Source organism: Rattus norvegicus, chromosome 14, assembly GCF_036323735.1.
Source record: "Rattus norvegicus strain BN/NHsdMcwi chromosome 14, GRCr8, whole genome shotgun sequence".
Classification (NCBI taxonomy): domain Eukaryota; kingdom Metazoa; phylum Chordata; class Mammalia; order Rodentia; family Muridae; genus Rattus; species Rattus norvegicus.
The window spans coordinates 108,778,184-108,790,772 of NC_086032.1; the positions used below are offsets into that span (position 1 = coordinate 108,778,184).

General features: G+C 38.1%; 1 protein-coding gene across 7 annotated transcripts in view; it reads left to right on the forward strand.

The window, feature by feature from the left end:
- Psme4 (proteasome activator subunit 4) overlaps positions 1-12,589 on the forward strand; it is a 103,688-nt gene that overhangs the window by 71,541 nt on the left and 19,558 nt on the right. For all 7 annotated transcript variants that reach the window (NM_001025140.2, XM_008770467.4, XM_039092328.2 and 4 more), the window contains 6 exon segments: positions 399-551; positions 4,725-4,829; positions 5,271-5,362; positions 8,164-8,295; positions 8,657-8,865; positions 10,710-10,795. In NM_001025140.2, the coding sequence (NP_001020311.2) occupies positions 399-551; positions 4,725-4,829; positions 5,271-5,362; positions 8,164-8,295; positions 8,657-8,865; positions 10,710-10,795 (777 nt within the window).

Genomic DNA, 12,589 nt, shown 5'->3' on the forward strand with positions numbered 1-12,589 from the left:
CTTTTTTTTAAAGACAACCTTTTAAATTATTGATGGTATTAGCACTAGAAACAAAAAACTCATTGTAATATCAGTTTGCAATATTCTTACTATTGTGACTGACCTTGTTAAAGAAGCTAAATTCTAATGGGGAGAATAAATTGCAAACTTAAATATTAAAAAGATAGTACTGGGGACTGGAGAGAAGACTCAGTGGTTAAGAGCACTGACTGCTCTTCTAGAGGACCTGAGTTCAATTCCCAGCAACCACATTAGTGGCTCACAACCATCTGTAATGAGATCCGATGCCCTCTTCTGGTGTGTCTGAAGACAGCTACAGTGTTCTCCCATACTTAAAATAGATTATTAAATCTTTTTAAAAAGATAATACTGAATTAACTTTGTCTTTCTTTTTATAGGGTATATTTAGAAATTTTGACGATGCTTTTTTGCCTGTTCTGAAGCCCCATTTAGAACGTTTGGTTGCAGATTCTCATGAAAGTACCCAGAGATGTGTTGCAGAAATTATAGCTGGTTTAATCAGAGGTTCTAAGCATTGGACGTTTGAGAAGGTGATGTGATCAATAATTGGAGAGTTTTCTTTGTTTGTTTTGGGGTTTTGTTGATCATTTATCCAGGACACGTAAGTAATACCAGGACTTGAGAGGCCAGCCTGCCAAGGGTGAGATCTTATCTGAAGAAAAGGAAAAAGAGGTAGTAATCCACATCACATATTGATATTGCTTCCTGAAATATAACAGGTTCAACTCCATAAAATATGCCAAAAATGGAGCTTGGTGAAATGGTCTAGTTGGTGGACACTTTATTTAGCATGTACAGAGCCCTCTGTTAGGTCTTAATACTTGGTGACATGGGCTTAAAATCCCAGCACTCTGGAGTTGTAGAGCAAGAAGACCAGAAATTGAAAGTTATCCTCTTTTACATACTTAGTTTGAGGTTAGCCAGGGATACAGGGGATATTCTTTTTTCTTTAAAGGAGAAAGGAAATGAAAACTGTTGGTGTCTGGGGATGGCCACGCAAACCATAATGTACACCAATCTCAGTTAACCAAGAGTAGTTTATTGAATGGATGCCGTAAAACTGAACATCCAGGATGACAAGAAGGAAAAACCTAATTGTGGCACCAGTCTGTCCTCAGTGCAGGCATTTTATACGAAAAACAAGGTTCAAAAGTTCAAAGGCAAGCAGTGAAGTGGTACAGCAGTTTGGCTAACTAGACAAAGTATCATCAACCAACCGTTAGGCTGATTGGTCCTGAGTGAGGTAAGGGGTAGCAGACAGGTGGTGCAGGGGAATTTCAGAACATTCAGATAACAGGGTATAAGTGATTCAGCCATAACTTTTTGGCTTATTAGTAATATTCGTTAGTGTCCGCTATGAATAATTCCTTCTGGGAAGTAGAGTCTGAGAGCCTGAACTTAATTTCACCTTTTTAGCAAGATGGAGACTGAATACAAAATGGCTATGGCTTTGTTAAAAGGAGCAGGCCTCAACAAAAACAGTTTTTCATGGTCTGTATGTAACATTCAGTTCATGGAAAGGAGTCAAGACAGTAGTAGTTCATAGTGTATACTGTTCAAGTACCCAGTTCTATACCTGGCACCCACATTGGGCAGCTCACATCTGCCTGCTCCAGGGGATTCAGTTCCCTATTCTGGGATCTGTATATAACATAATTCCATGTACCTACATACAGTAGTAAAAAAATAAAATCTTTTTGTTGTTTTGTTTTTGTTTGTTTTGAGACAAGGTCTTATTATGTCGCTGTGGATATCCTGGTACACCAAGCTGGGTTCAAACTCACAGAGTTCTGTTAGACTCTGCAACCTCAGAGCTAGGACTAAAGATATGTATATACCACACCCAGCTTTGAAATAAATAAAAATGTTAAGAAAAACAAAACCCAGAAAGCATGTTTCTCTCAAAATGGAGGTTTATATACAACCCACACATCCTTGTCATTTCTGTTAGTGGAGCTAATATTAAATTAGCATTTTACCAAAACATATTAAAAAAAAAAAAAACAAATCTGGTACTTTTTAGCCCAAATACTACCTTCCTATTTGTCCTTTCAAAACCAAAGTATATGGACCCTGGGACACAGCCCTCTGTACTCCGATCCCATGGGGAAAAGAGCTAAATTCTCAGAAGTGCTTACAATCTTGAGAGCACAGGTAAGACCACCTGTTCTGCTCACATTCCTGGCCCACTGGACACAGTGAGGAGCAGTCTGGGACAGGATCCTTCCAGTTTCTGCCTGCACCCAGACCTAACCCTGGGACACAACTCTCTGTACCCAGATCCCAGTGGGAGAAAGCCCATTTCCGGAGGGCTGACACACACACTTACAGGAGGGTCAAGCCACTGTCAGAGACAACAAGACCAACAAATACCAAACATAAGCTGATGACGAGAGGCAAGGGCAAGAACCAAAGCAACAGAAATCAAGGCCACTTGGCATCATCAGAGCCCAGTTCCCCCACCACAGCAAGCCCTGGATACCCCAACACACCAGAAAAGCAAGATTTAGATTTAAAATCACAACTCCTGATGATGTTAGAGGACTTTAAGAAGGACATAAATAAATCCCTTAAAGAAATACAGGACAATACAAGTAAGCAGTTAGAAGCCCATAAAGAGGAAACACAAAAATTCCTTAAAGAATTATAGGAAAACACAACCAAACAGGTGAAGGAATTAAGCAAAACCATCCAAGATCTAAAAATGGAAATAGAAACAATGAAAAAAATCACAAAGGGAGATAAACCTGGAGATAGAAAAGTTAGGAAAGAGATCAGGAGTCATAGTCACAAGCATTACCACAATATAAGAGATAGAAGAGGGAATCTCAGGGGCAGAAGTTACCATAGAAAACATTGACACAGCAGTCAAGGAAAATGCTAAACACATAATGTTCCTCACCTAAAACTTCCAGGAAATCTAGGACACAATGGAAATATCAAATCTAAGGATAATAGAAAGAAATAGAAAAGATAAATAGAAAGATAATAGAGAGAAAAGATTCCCTACTTAAAGAGCCAGTAAATATCTTCAAAATTATAGAAGAAAACTTCCCTGACCAAAAGAAAGAGATTACCATAAACATAAAAGAAGCCTACAGAACTCCAAATAGATTGGACCAGAAGAGAAATTTCTCCCATCACATAATAGTCAAGACACCAAATGCACAAAACAAAGAATATTAAAAGCAGTAAGGGAAAAAAGGTCAAGTGACATAAAGACAGACCTATAAGAATTACACCAGGCTTCTCACCAAAGACTATGAAAGCCAGAAGATCCTGGGAAGATGTCATACAGACCCTAAGAGAACACAAATGTCCAGCAAAACTCTCAACAGATGAAGAGACCAAGATACTGTCTGACAAAACCAAATTTACACAATATTTTTCCACAAATCCAGCCCTACAAAGGATAAAAGATGGAAAACTCCCAACACAAGGGCGGAAACTACACCCTAGAAAAAGCAAGAAAAGTAATCTTATAATAAACCCAAAAGAAGAGAGCCACACAAACATAATTCCATCTCTAACAACATTGATAACAAGAAATAACAATCACTATTCCTTAATATCTCTTAACATCAAATTCCCGAATAAAAAGACATAGACTAATAGACTAATACATAAGACTAATAGACTAATACATAAAGATGACCCGGCATTTTGCTGCATGCAGGAAACACACCTCAGTGACAAAGATAAATACGACCTCGACCTCAGAGTAAAAGGTTAGTTACACAATTTTCCAAGCAAATGGTCTTAGAAAGATCAGGAATTCACAGCCCTTACCTAATCCTAGTAAAAGCAATGTACAGCAAAATAGTAGCCAACATCAAACTAAATGGAAAGTAACTTGAAGCAATCCCACTAAAATCAGGGACTAGACAAGGTTGCCCACTCTCTACCTATTCAGTATAGTACTTGATGTCCTAGCCAGAGCATCAGACAACAAAAGGAGGTCAAAGGGATACAAATTGAAAGTAAAGAAGTCCAAATATCACCATTTGCAGATGATATGATAGTATACTTAAAGTGACCCCATGGCTCCAGGTGCATATGCAGCAGAGGATGACCTTGTCCAATGGGAGGAGAAGCTCTTGGTCCTGCCAAGCCTGGATCCCCTAGTGTAGGGAAATAGTAGGGTGGGAGGTGGGAAGGAGCAGTGGTTGGGGAGGATGAACACCCTCATAGAAGAAGCTGGAGGGGCAATGGTATAGGATGTTTAGGGACTGGGAAAGGGGAAAACAATTGAAATGTAAATAAAAAGTAGCCAATAAGAAAAAAAAACAAATTACATGGCTGTGAAGTGTGGTTATTAAATATGAAGTTGTTAGAAAGGGACCATCTCAATTTCCCCTTGAGATTAAACAAAGTTTTGAAGATCACAGGATGATTTGTGTGCTTATTGAAGTTTTGAAGTCACAAATACATTCATTCCTTGATTATCACAATTTGAATTGAAAATCTCACCTAAAGTGAATTCCTGTTTTCATATCAGAGCTCTTTTTTTAATTATATTGTGAGAAAGAAATTGTATTTATTATGTATACTTTGTGTACTACATTATAGGAATTATAACATAGTAAGATCCCTTATTTGGGTGGTGTACAAAGTCCTGTCCTATTTGTTTGTGTGTATTTCCAGGAGGAGCTGTTTACAGAATGGTGTATGCCACTAACTTTCCTGTGTTTTACTTTGAGAAGGTGGAGAAGCTTTGGGAGCTCCTATGTCCGCTGCTGAGAACAGCACTGTCCAACATGACAGTGGAGACGTACAATGACTGGGGAACCTGTATAGCCACATCCTGTGTAAGCACACTTTCTGCTAGTTCCCCTGGTGACACTGCTTTCAAATGTATCAGATTCTGTGTCCCGTTTGATCTCGACAGTTTGTTTATGCCTTTTATTTTTGTACATAATTGAAGATGGTGCTTTTCAGCCTTCCTTGCAGTCTTTGAGTGTAGCTCTGGTTCTCATGTCTATTCAGAAAATTTGGGAAATGTAAAAGCAATGTAATAATTATATGTGTTCTTAATACCAGGTATGCCCATTGCTTATGTGCTTTTAAGTTGTCCATTTTGCTAACAGTTTTCTCCCTTTTAATACAAGTAATGATAATTAAATTTGTATTTCACTCCTTGGTTTGAGTTTGACTTGCCTTTTTCATACTTACTTGTAATATAACTGAGTCTGATTGAGTTACAGAGTTATGTCTTTTGTCTAATTTATTACTTTATATCTTCAACACAGGAAAGCAGAGATCCCCGGAAGCTTCATTGGCTTTTTGAGCTGCTCTTGGAGTCACCATTGAGTGGTGAAGGGGGGTCCTTTGTAGATGCATGGTATGTAAAAAGAAAACCTGTATGGTTTACATCAAAGATTTTATAATAACTAATGAATAAATGTGTAGGGGAATGTCGGGGGGAGGGGCAGGGGAAGGGGAGCACCCTTATAGAAGAAGGGGAGGTGGATGGGATAGGGGGCTTATGTCCGGGAAACCAGGAAAGGGAATAACATTTGAAAACCTCACTCAGGACGATATTTTCTAGTTCAATCCATTTGCCTATGAGTTTCACGAAGTCATCATATTTGATAATTGAGTACTCCATTGTGTAGCGGTACCACATTTTCTGTATCTGTTGAAGGACATCTGGGTTCTTTCCATCTTCTGGCTATTGTAAAGAAGGCTGCTATGAATATAGTGGAGCACGTGTCTTTGTTGTATGTTGGAACATATTTGGGTATATGCCCAGGAGAGGTATAGCTGGGTCCACAGGTAGTGCAATGTCCAGTTTTCTGAGGAACCTCCAGACTGATTTCCCAAGTGGTTGTACCAGTTTGCAATCCCACCAATAATGGAGGAGTGTTTGTCTTGCTCCACATCCTCGCCAGCATCTATTGTCACCTGAGTTTTTGATCTTAAGTTGGGAGCCTTCACTCTCTTCTATACCTATTATCCTTAGGTTTGATCTTTTCATTGTGTCTTGTTTTTCCTGGATGTTTTGGGCTAGGAGCTTTTTGCATTTTACATTATCTTTGAAGGTTGTGTCGATGTTTTCTGTGGTATCTTCTACCCCTGAGATTCTCTCTTTCTATCTCTTGTATTCTGTTGGTGATGCTTGTGTCTATGACTCTTGATCTCTTCCCTAGGTTTTCTGTTTCCAAGTTTGTCTTCCTTTGTGCTTTTTTTTTTATTGTTTCTATTTCCATTTTTAAATCCTAGACGGTTTTTTTTTTCTATTTCTTCACCTGTTTGATTGTGTTTTCCTGTAATTCTTTAAGGGCTTTTTGTGTTTCCTCTTTAATGGCTTCTATATATTTACTTGTGTTGGCCTGTATTTTTTAAGGGAGTTATTTATGTCCTTAAAGTCCTCCATCCTCATCATAAAATGTGATTTTTTTTTTTTTATCTAAATCTTGCTTTTCCGGTGTGTGTTGGATATCCAGTATTTGCTTTGTTGGGTGAACTGGGCTCTGATGATGCCAAGTAACCTTGGTTTCTGTTGGTTAGGTTCCTGTGCTTGCCTCTTGCCATCAGGTTGTCTCTGGTGTTAGCTTGTCTTACTGTCTCTGACATTGGCTTGTCCCTCCTGTAGACCTGTGTGTCAGCACTTCTATAGACCTGTTTTCTTTCAGTTGGACCTAGGAACAGAGAGTTCTGCTCTCAGGTGTGTAGGTGCTCCTGGAAACTGGCTTTCATCTCTTGGCTCGGGTAGAAACCCTAAGTGTCCTACCCCTGACTGCTTCTAGGTTCCTGTGCCCAGTAGGGCACAGATGGCACTAGGCAATTTTCTCTTAAGTCCAGAAAGTGGGCAGAGAGTAGTTTCCTCTGAGGTCTCAGTTCCAGCTCTCTCCCCCAAGGGATTTGAGTGCAGGGAGCTGTTTGACTGGTTCTCCAGTTCTGGGCACAGGCCAGACCCAGCAGATTCCTGCCGCTGACTGCTCCTATATTCCTGTATCCAGAGGCACTATGCAGTTTCCTCTTGGGCCAGGGATGAGGGCAGAGGTGGGCAGGAGTAACTCTCTGTCATGTGGTCTCGTGATTGTCCGCACTTTTGGGTGTTCAGTTTTCTCCCCCATGAAATTTGGTATTTTCATTTTGTAACTTTGTATCAGCTCCAACATAAGTCACACACACAGCCTTCTGTGCTGCCATAGCTTTTGAGGTGCTATACTGACTTCTTTGTCGTAATCTTATTTTTCATATTTTCCTTTACCAAAAACCTAAAGAAGAGGGCCTGGAATGTAGTTTAGTTCTCAATTTCTTGCCTAACATATGCTCTGTATCACCACAGAAACAAAACAGATATAAAGGAGAGTTTAGTGGCAGAGTTTGTGAAGGTAGAGAAAAGCAAGAGCTATTAAAAATTATAATAAAGGAATGTTCGTTAGTGAGAACACTTAAATTATTATTCTCAAAACATTAGGTCAAGTGCCAGTGAGACGGCTGAGCGATATAGTTTTTTGCCTGCAAGCGTGACAGTTTTGAGTGCAATTCCTGGAACCCACATGGTGACCACATGATAAAAGGAGACATACATAGACACACACACACACACACACACACACACACACACACACACGAAGGCGTACAGTGGTGGGGGGGCTAGTGAGCTGAGCTGGTAAAGGCACTTGTCTCAAGCCTGATACCGTAAGTTTGGTTTTTGTAACTCTTCATGGTTGCAAAAGAAAACAGACTTGTTTTCTGACCTACACCCTTATGCTGCAGCATGCATGTGCCCCAACCCTACTTACACACACACACACACACACACACACACACACACACACACACACATACACTAAATAAATAAATAAATAAATAAATATTTAAAAGAAAGGTCAATGAATATGCTCTTTCAAAACTTAATAGTAGTAAATATAATACCGCTAAAAATAGATTTAAACATTGTTAATGTAAATATAAAAAGGTAAACATTTAAAAAAAGATAGAAAAAGGATGTGGAAGGCAATCTTCAAGATGTTATTATTTTGAATTGTGGATGGTATATTTAGTGAGAAGAAGCTATTTGTGGTGATCTAAGAGAAAGCAGGAAAAAATTAAAATGTAATATAGGAATTGTTTATACTCTCAGCATAGAAAAGCAGTGTGTAACATAACGTCTCTATCCTTTAATTGTAGCCGACTCTATGTGCTACAAGGTGGCCTTGCCCAGCAAGAATGGAGAGTCCCTGAACTATTGCACAGACTTCTGAAGTACCTGGAACCGAAACTCACCCAGGTTTACAAAAATGTCAGAGAAAGGATAGGGAGGTATGTGTAGTTTTTGTTTTGGAGTCTTGAGTCTTTGTACTACGTTTTAATACTAATAGTACATACTCACTGTTCCCAGTGAGTGTGGTGGTGTTGTCCTCATGTTTTGTTCATTATTATGTTCTGAAAAGTAAGACATTGAATATGAATTAGGATCACTGTGCTCAGAAGCCACCAATGAGCAGCCGTCATACTACAGGGTTGCCCCTCAGAATTTGATAGCATGTCTTACACTGGGAGCAATCAGAGAACCTCCCTGGAAATTATCTTTTGAAAATTTGGTTTGGCTGAGCTGTAACTTTTGAACCTCAGTTTTCATTTTCATGTTAGACTCCCTACTCTTCTCTATTTTATTTAACAGTGTTCTGACCTACATATTCATGATCGATGTTTCTTTGCCAAATACTGCTCCAACAACATCTCCTTGTATCCCTGAGTTTACTGCGCGAGTCCTAGAAAAACTGAAACCTCTCACAGATGTGGATGAAGAAATTCAGAACCATGTCATGGAAGAAAATGGCATTGGTGAAGAAGATGAACGGACTCAGGGCATTAAACTCTTAAAAACCAGTGAGTCTTTAAAATTGGTAGAAATTCACTTGAAAACAGAGCTCTTTTTAGTTTATTTGGGGGGTTTTCCCAATGCGTGCACACACACACATACACACACACACACACACACACACACACACACAATTTTTCCTATGATAAAACAGTATGTGTTTTCTAATTTTAATTTTTTCTATTAGCTTGTTTGAGTTTGGGTGGTTTTGGTTTTTTTTTGGGGGGGTGTTTGTTTGGGTTTTGGGATGTTGCCCACCCCTCCCCTAGTGGTCTCACTTCCTAACAGTGCCTCTCCCAGTGGGCCAATTGGGGCCATTCTATTTAAAGCACCACATGTTGAACCATAAATAAGAAATTCATTTTACTGCATTTTCTTTATTTATTCATCTGTTGGTTGACATTTAAATTTTTCAACTTTTTTGTGTGTATGCCTAAGAGTAGATGTCTGTGCTTACTTGTGAGGTGTGCCCAACTGTTGTTTTTCTCAGTGGCCACCCGTTTTACAGTCTTGTTATGAAATGCTATCCCCTATCCCTGTCTACTCTATACTTTTTGTATAGGATCTTCCTCCTTTTTCCCACTTAATCCTAATAGGTTTAGAAAGTTGTAATTTTGACTTTTGTTTAACTGATGACAAATGATGCTTATCATCTTGTTATGTGCTTAATTGGTCATTTGTCTACTTTCTTTAGAGAAAGATTTTCTTCTTCTCTTTGAGACAGTGTTTCTCTTTGTTGTCCTGACTATCCTGGAACCAAGTATGGTTTTGCACTCAAGAGATCCTCTGTCTCCTAAGTGTAACATCATACCTGGTTTTTCTTCACTTTTTTTAAAATCATGTATTTTGTTGATTGCAAGTTATAGTTGTTTATATGTTCTTGCTATTATTACATTTTAAGTAAATAACTTATATTTTCTGCTGTGAATATATGTTCTTCACTTTTCCTTCCCCTCCTCTGCCATCCGAATATTGGTTTTGTTATTATTGTTTTTTGGTTTTTTTGTTTGTTTGTTTGTTTGGTTAGTTGGTTGGTTTTTGTTTTTTTGTTGTTGTTGTTTTTTGGTTTTTTGTTTTGTTTTGTTTTGTTTTATTTTTTTTTTCCAGACAGGATCTTTCTTAGTTGGGTCCCTCTTCCTTTTTAGTGCCAGATTTGCTGTTATGCCTGGCTGGCTTAGGTTTGGTTTTTTGTTTGTTTGTTTGTTTGTTTATCTTTCTAAAATACACTTTGGGCTCATATTTATGTCTCTAGTCCACCTTGAGTTAGTTTGAATATGACTATAAAGTTAGAATCTAACTTTATTGCTTAGAATGTGGACAGTAACTTTTCCCAGCATTGCTTGTAGAAGACTTTTTTATTACATTGATTTGGTGCTCCCAATCAGCACACATTGTGAGGATTTATTTCTGCATTTGTTGTATTCTATTGGTTTGTATGCATGCCTTCATGTCAGTGCTGTACTATTGATTTCTTTGGATTTGTAGTAAGTTTTTAAAATCACCAAGTATGAGTCTTAGAATTTTCAATATATTTTGGCTACTCAGTATTCTTTTTAGTAGCTAATTTTTAAAAAAAATTAACTATAAGCTACACTGTCGTTATTTTAACTGCCTCAGAATTCTTGACTAGTTTGAAATATATTAAAAGTTCTTAGTAGGCTATTCATATTTCATAGGTTTTTTTTTTCTTCCCTTAGTACCCTCAATTACTTGATTACTACAAATGCTATTAATTGCTAATGAATCAGTCTGACTTGAGATACTGTAGCTGTTAGGGATTTTAGAATTGCATCATTATCCATGCTCCCTAACTTAATAGCTCGGCTGATTCTGTGTATTTATTTCCAAATAGTATTGAAATGGCTTATGGCAAGTGCAGGAAGGTCATTTTCTACAGCAGTCAAAGAGCAGCTTCAGCTTCTGCCTCTGTTCTTTAAGGTAAGACTGTAAGTTGAAATGAAAAATGTTCCCACTGGCTGTCATTCATAACCATCATTCAGTGGTTGGTGTGTTGGAGCTACAGAGTAAGTTCCTGTCTCAAACTCGGAAAGTTTGCATACTTTTTTTATCCTGATACTTTCCTAATCCACTCTTAAAGTAATCCATATCAGTCAAGATAAGGAAAGATATTTTCTATGTTTTTCTGCACTGGTTGAATTTTTATTTCATCTCAAGATAGGTTGTCACAGAAAATTCTTTGGTGATAGTAGTTAACATTGAAAATATGTGTGCAGATTTACATATAATATATAGTTACTATTAACATATAGATAGATAGATAGATAGATAGATAGATAGATAGATAGATAGATAGACAGACAGACAGACAGACAATTGTCTTAATCAATGATATTTTGCTGTGAAGGAACACCATGATCATGGCAGCTCTGATAAAAGAAAGCATTGGGGTTTGCCTGTAGTTTCTAAAGTTTAGTCCATTATCCTCACGGTAGGGAGCATGGCAGCATACTGGCATACATGATAGCTGAGAGCTCTACTTCTAGATCTGTAGGCAGCAGGAAGGAAAGAGTGCCACTGGGCCTGGCTTGGGCTTCTGAGACCTTGAAACCCACCCCTAATAATACATTTCCTCCATAAGCCCATACCTACCCCAAAGCCATACCACCTAACCTAAGTATTACCACTCCCTGAGAACCAGGCACTCAAATATGAGTCTAGGTGGGACATTTCCATTCAAACCACCACAGTGTGAAAGCCAGCCGAGAGAGAGAGAGAGAGAGAGAGAGAGAGAGAGAGAGAGAGAGAGAGAGAGAGAGATCCTTTTCTTTGTCTGTCTTTCTCTCTTTTAATATAGGATCCTATGTAGCCCAGGCTAGCTTCAGACTTGCTGTGTAGCAGAAAGTGACCTTGAACTGCTCACCCTCCTGTCTCCACCTTCTAAATGTTGAGATTACTGGCATGAGCCACCACACCCAGTTGTACACAAATGTTTTGCTGAGCAAGCATTTTTTAACCATTGGCTAGTTTTCCTTTGAGAAAATATGAATGATTAAAATGAGACTTTATTTTAGTATTATTTATGTAGCTATTGTAATTTAATAAATCATTTGCTATATATAGTATCTTTAATTTTTTATCATCATCATCATCATTTTTATTATTACAAACATTTACTAGGGAAGAGGCAGGAATAGGAGTCAAGCTGCTTGGAATCTGTCTTGGCTCCATTGCTGGCCTTTAGAACTTCTTTTTCCTCATGTGCAAATTGAGAGTAGCATCTACTCACATTCTTAGGGTGGAGTAAAGATTATGTGGATTAATATTACATATCTTTCATTCTTGAAATTGAGTTCTGTGATTGAACATGAATATCATTTTATCTGAATTTTCTACTACTCACATTGCTATTAGCAAAGACCAAATTAAGTTAAATTAAATTAGCAAAGACAAGATTAAAAAAAAAATACACTGATCTATTGGATTCTAAATCAAGTAAAAAACAAAGTTGCCTGCCCGTGCAAAGTGTTCAGTGAATGCGTCAGGCATATGGAGAACACTAAAACTGGTCAAGAGTGGGGTATAATCATTTGCCCCTCTCACTGTGTTCTTACTCATTCATAAACATCTTCTGTATAACATGCATTTCACACTTGCATGTTGTGTTTGTTTTTTAATAAATTACCAGATATGGTACATTGACACTTTGGTTAACCCTAGAGCTATCACAATGGCTCAGTGGTAAAGGTACCTGCTGTCAAACTTGAAAACCTG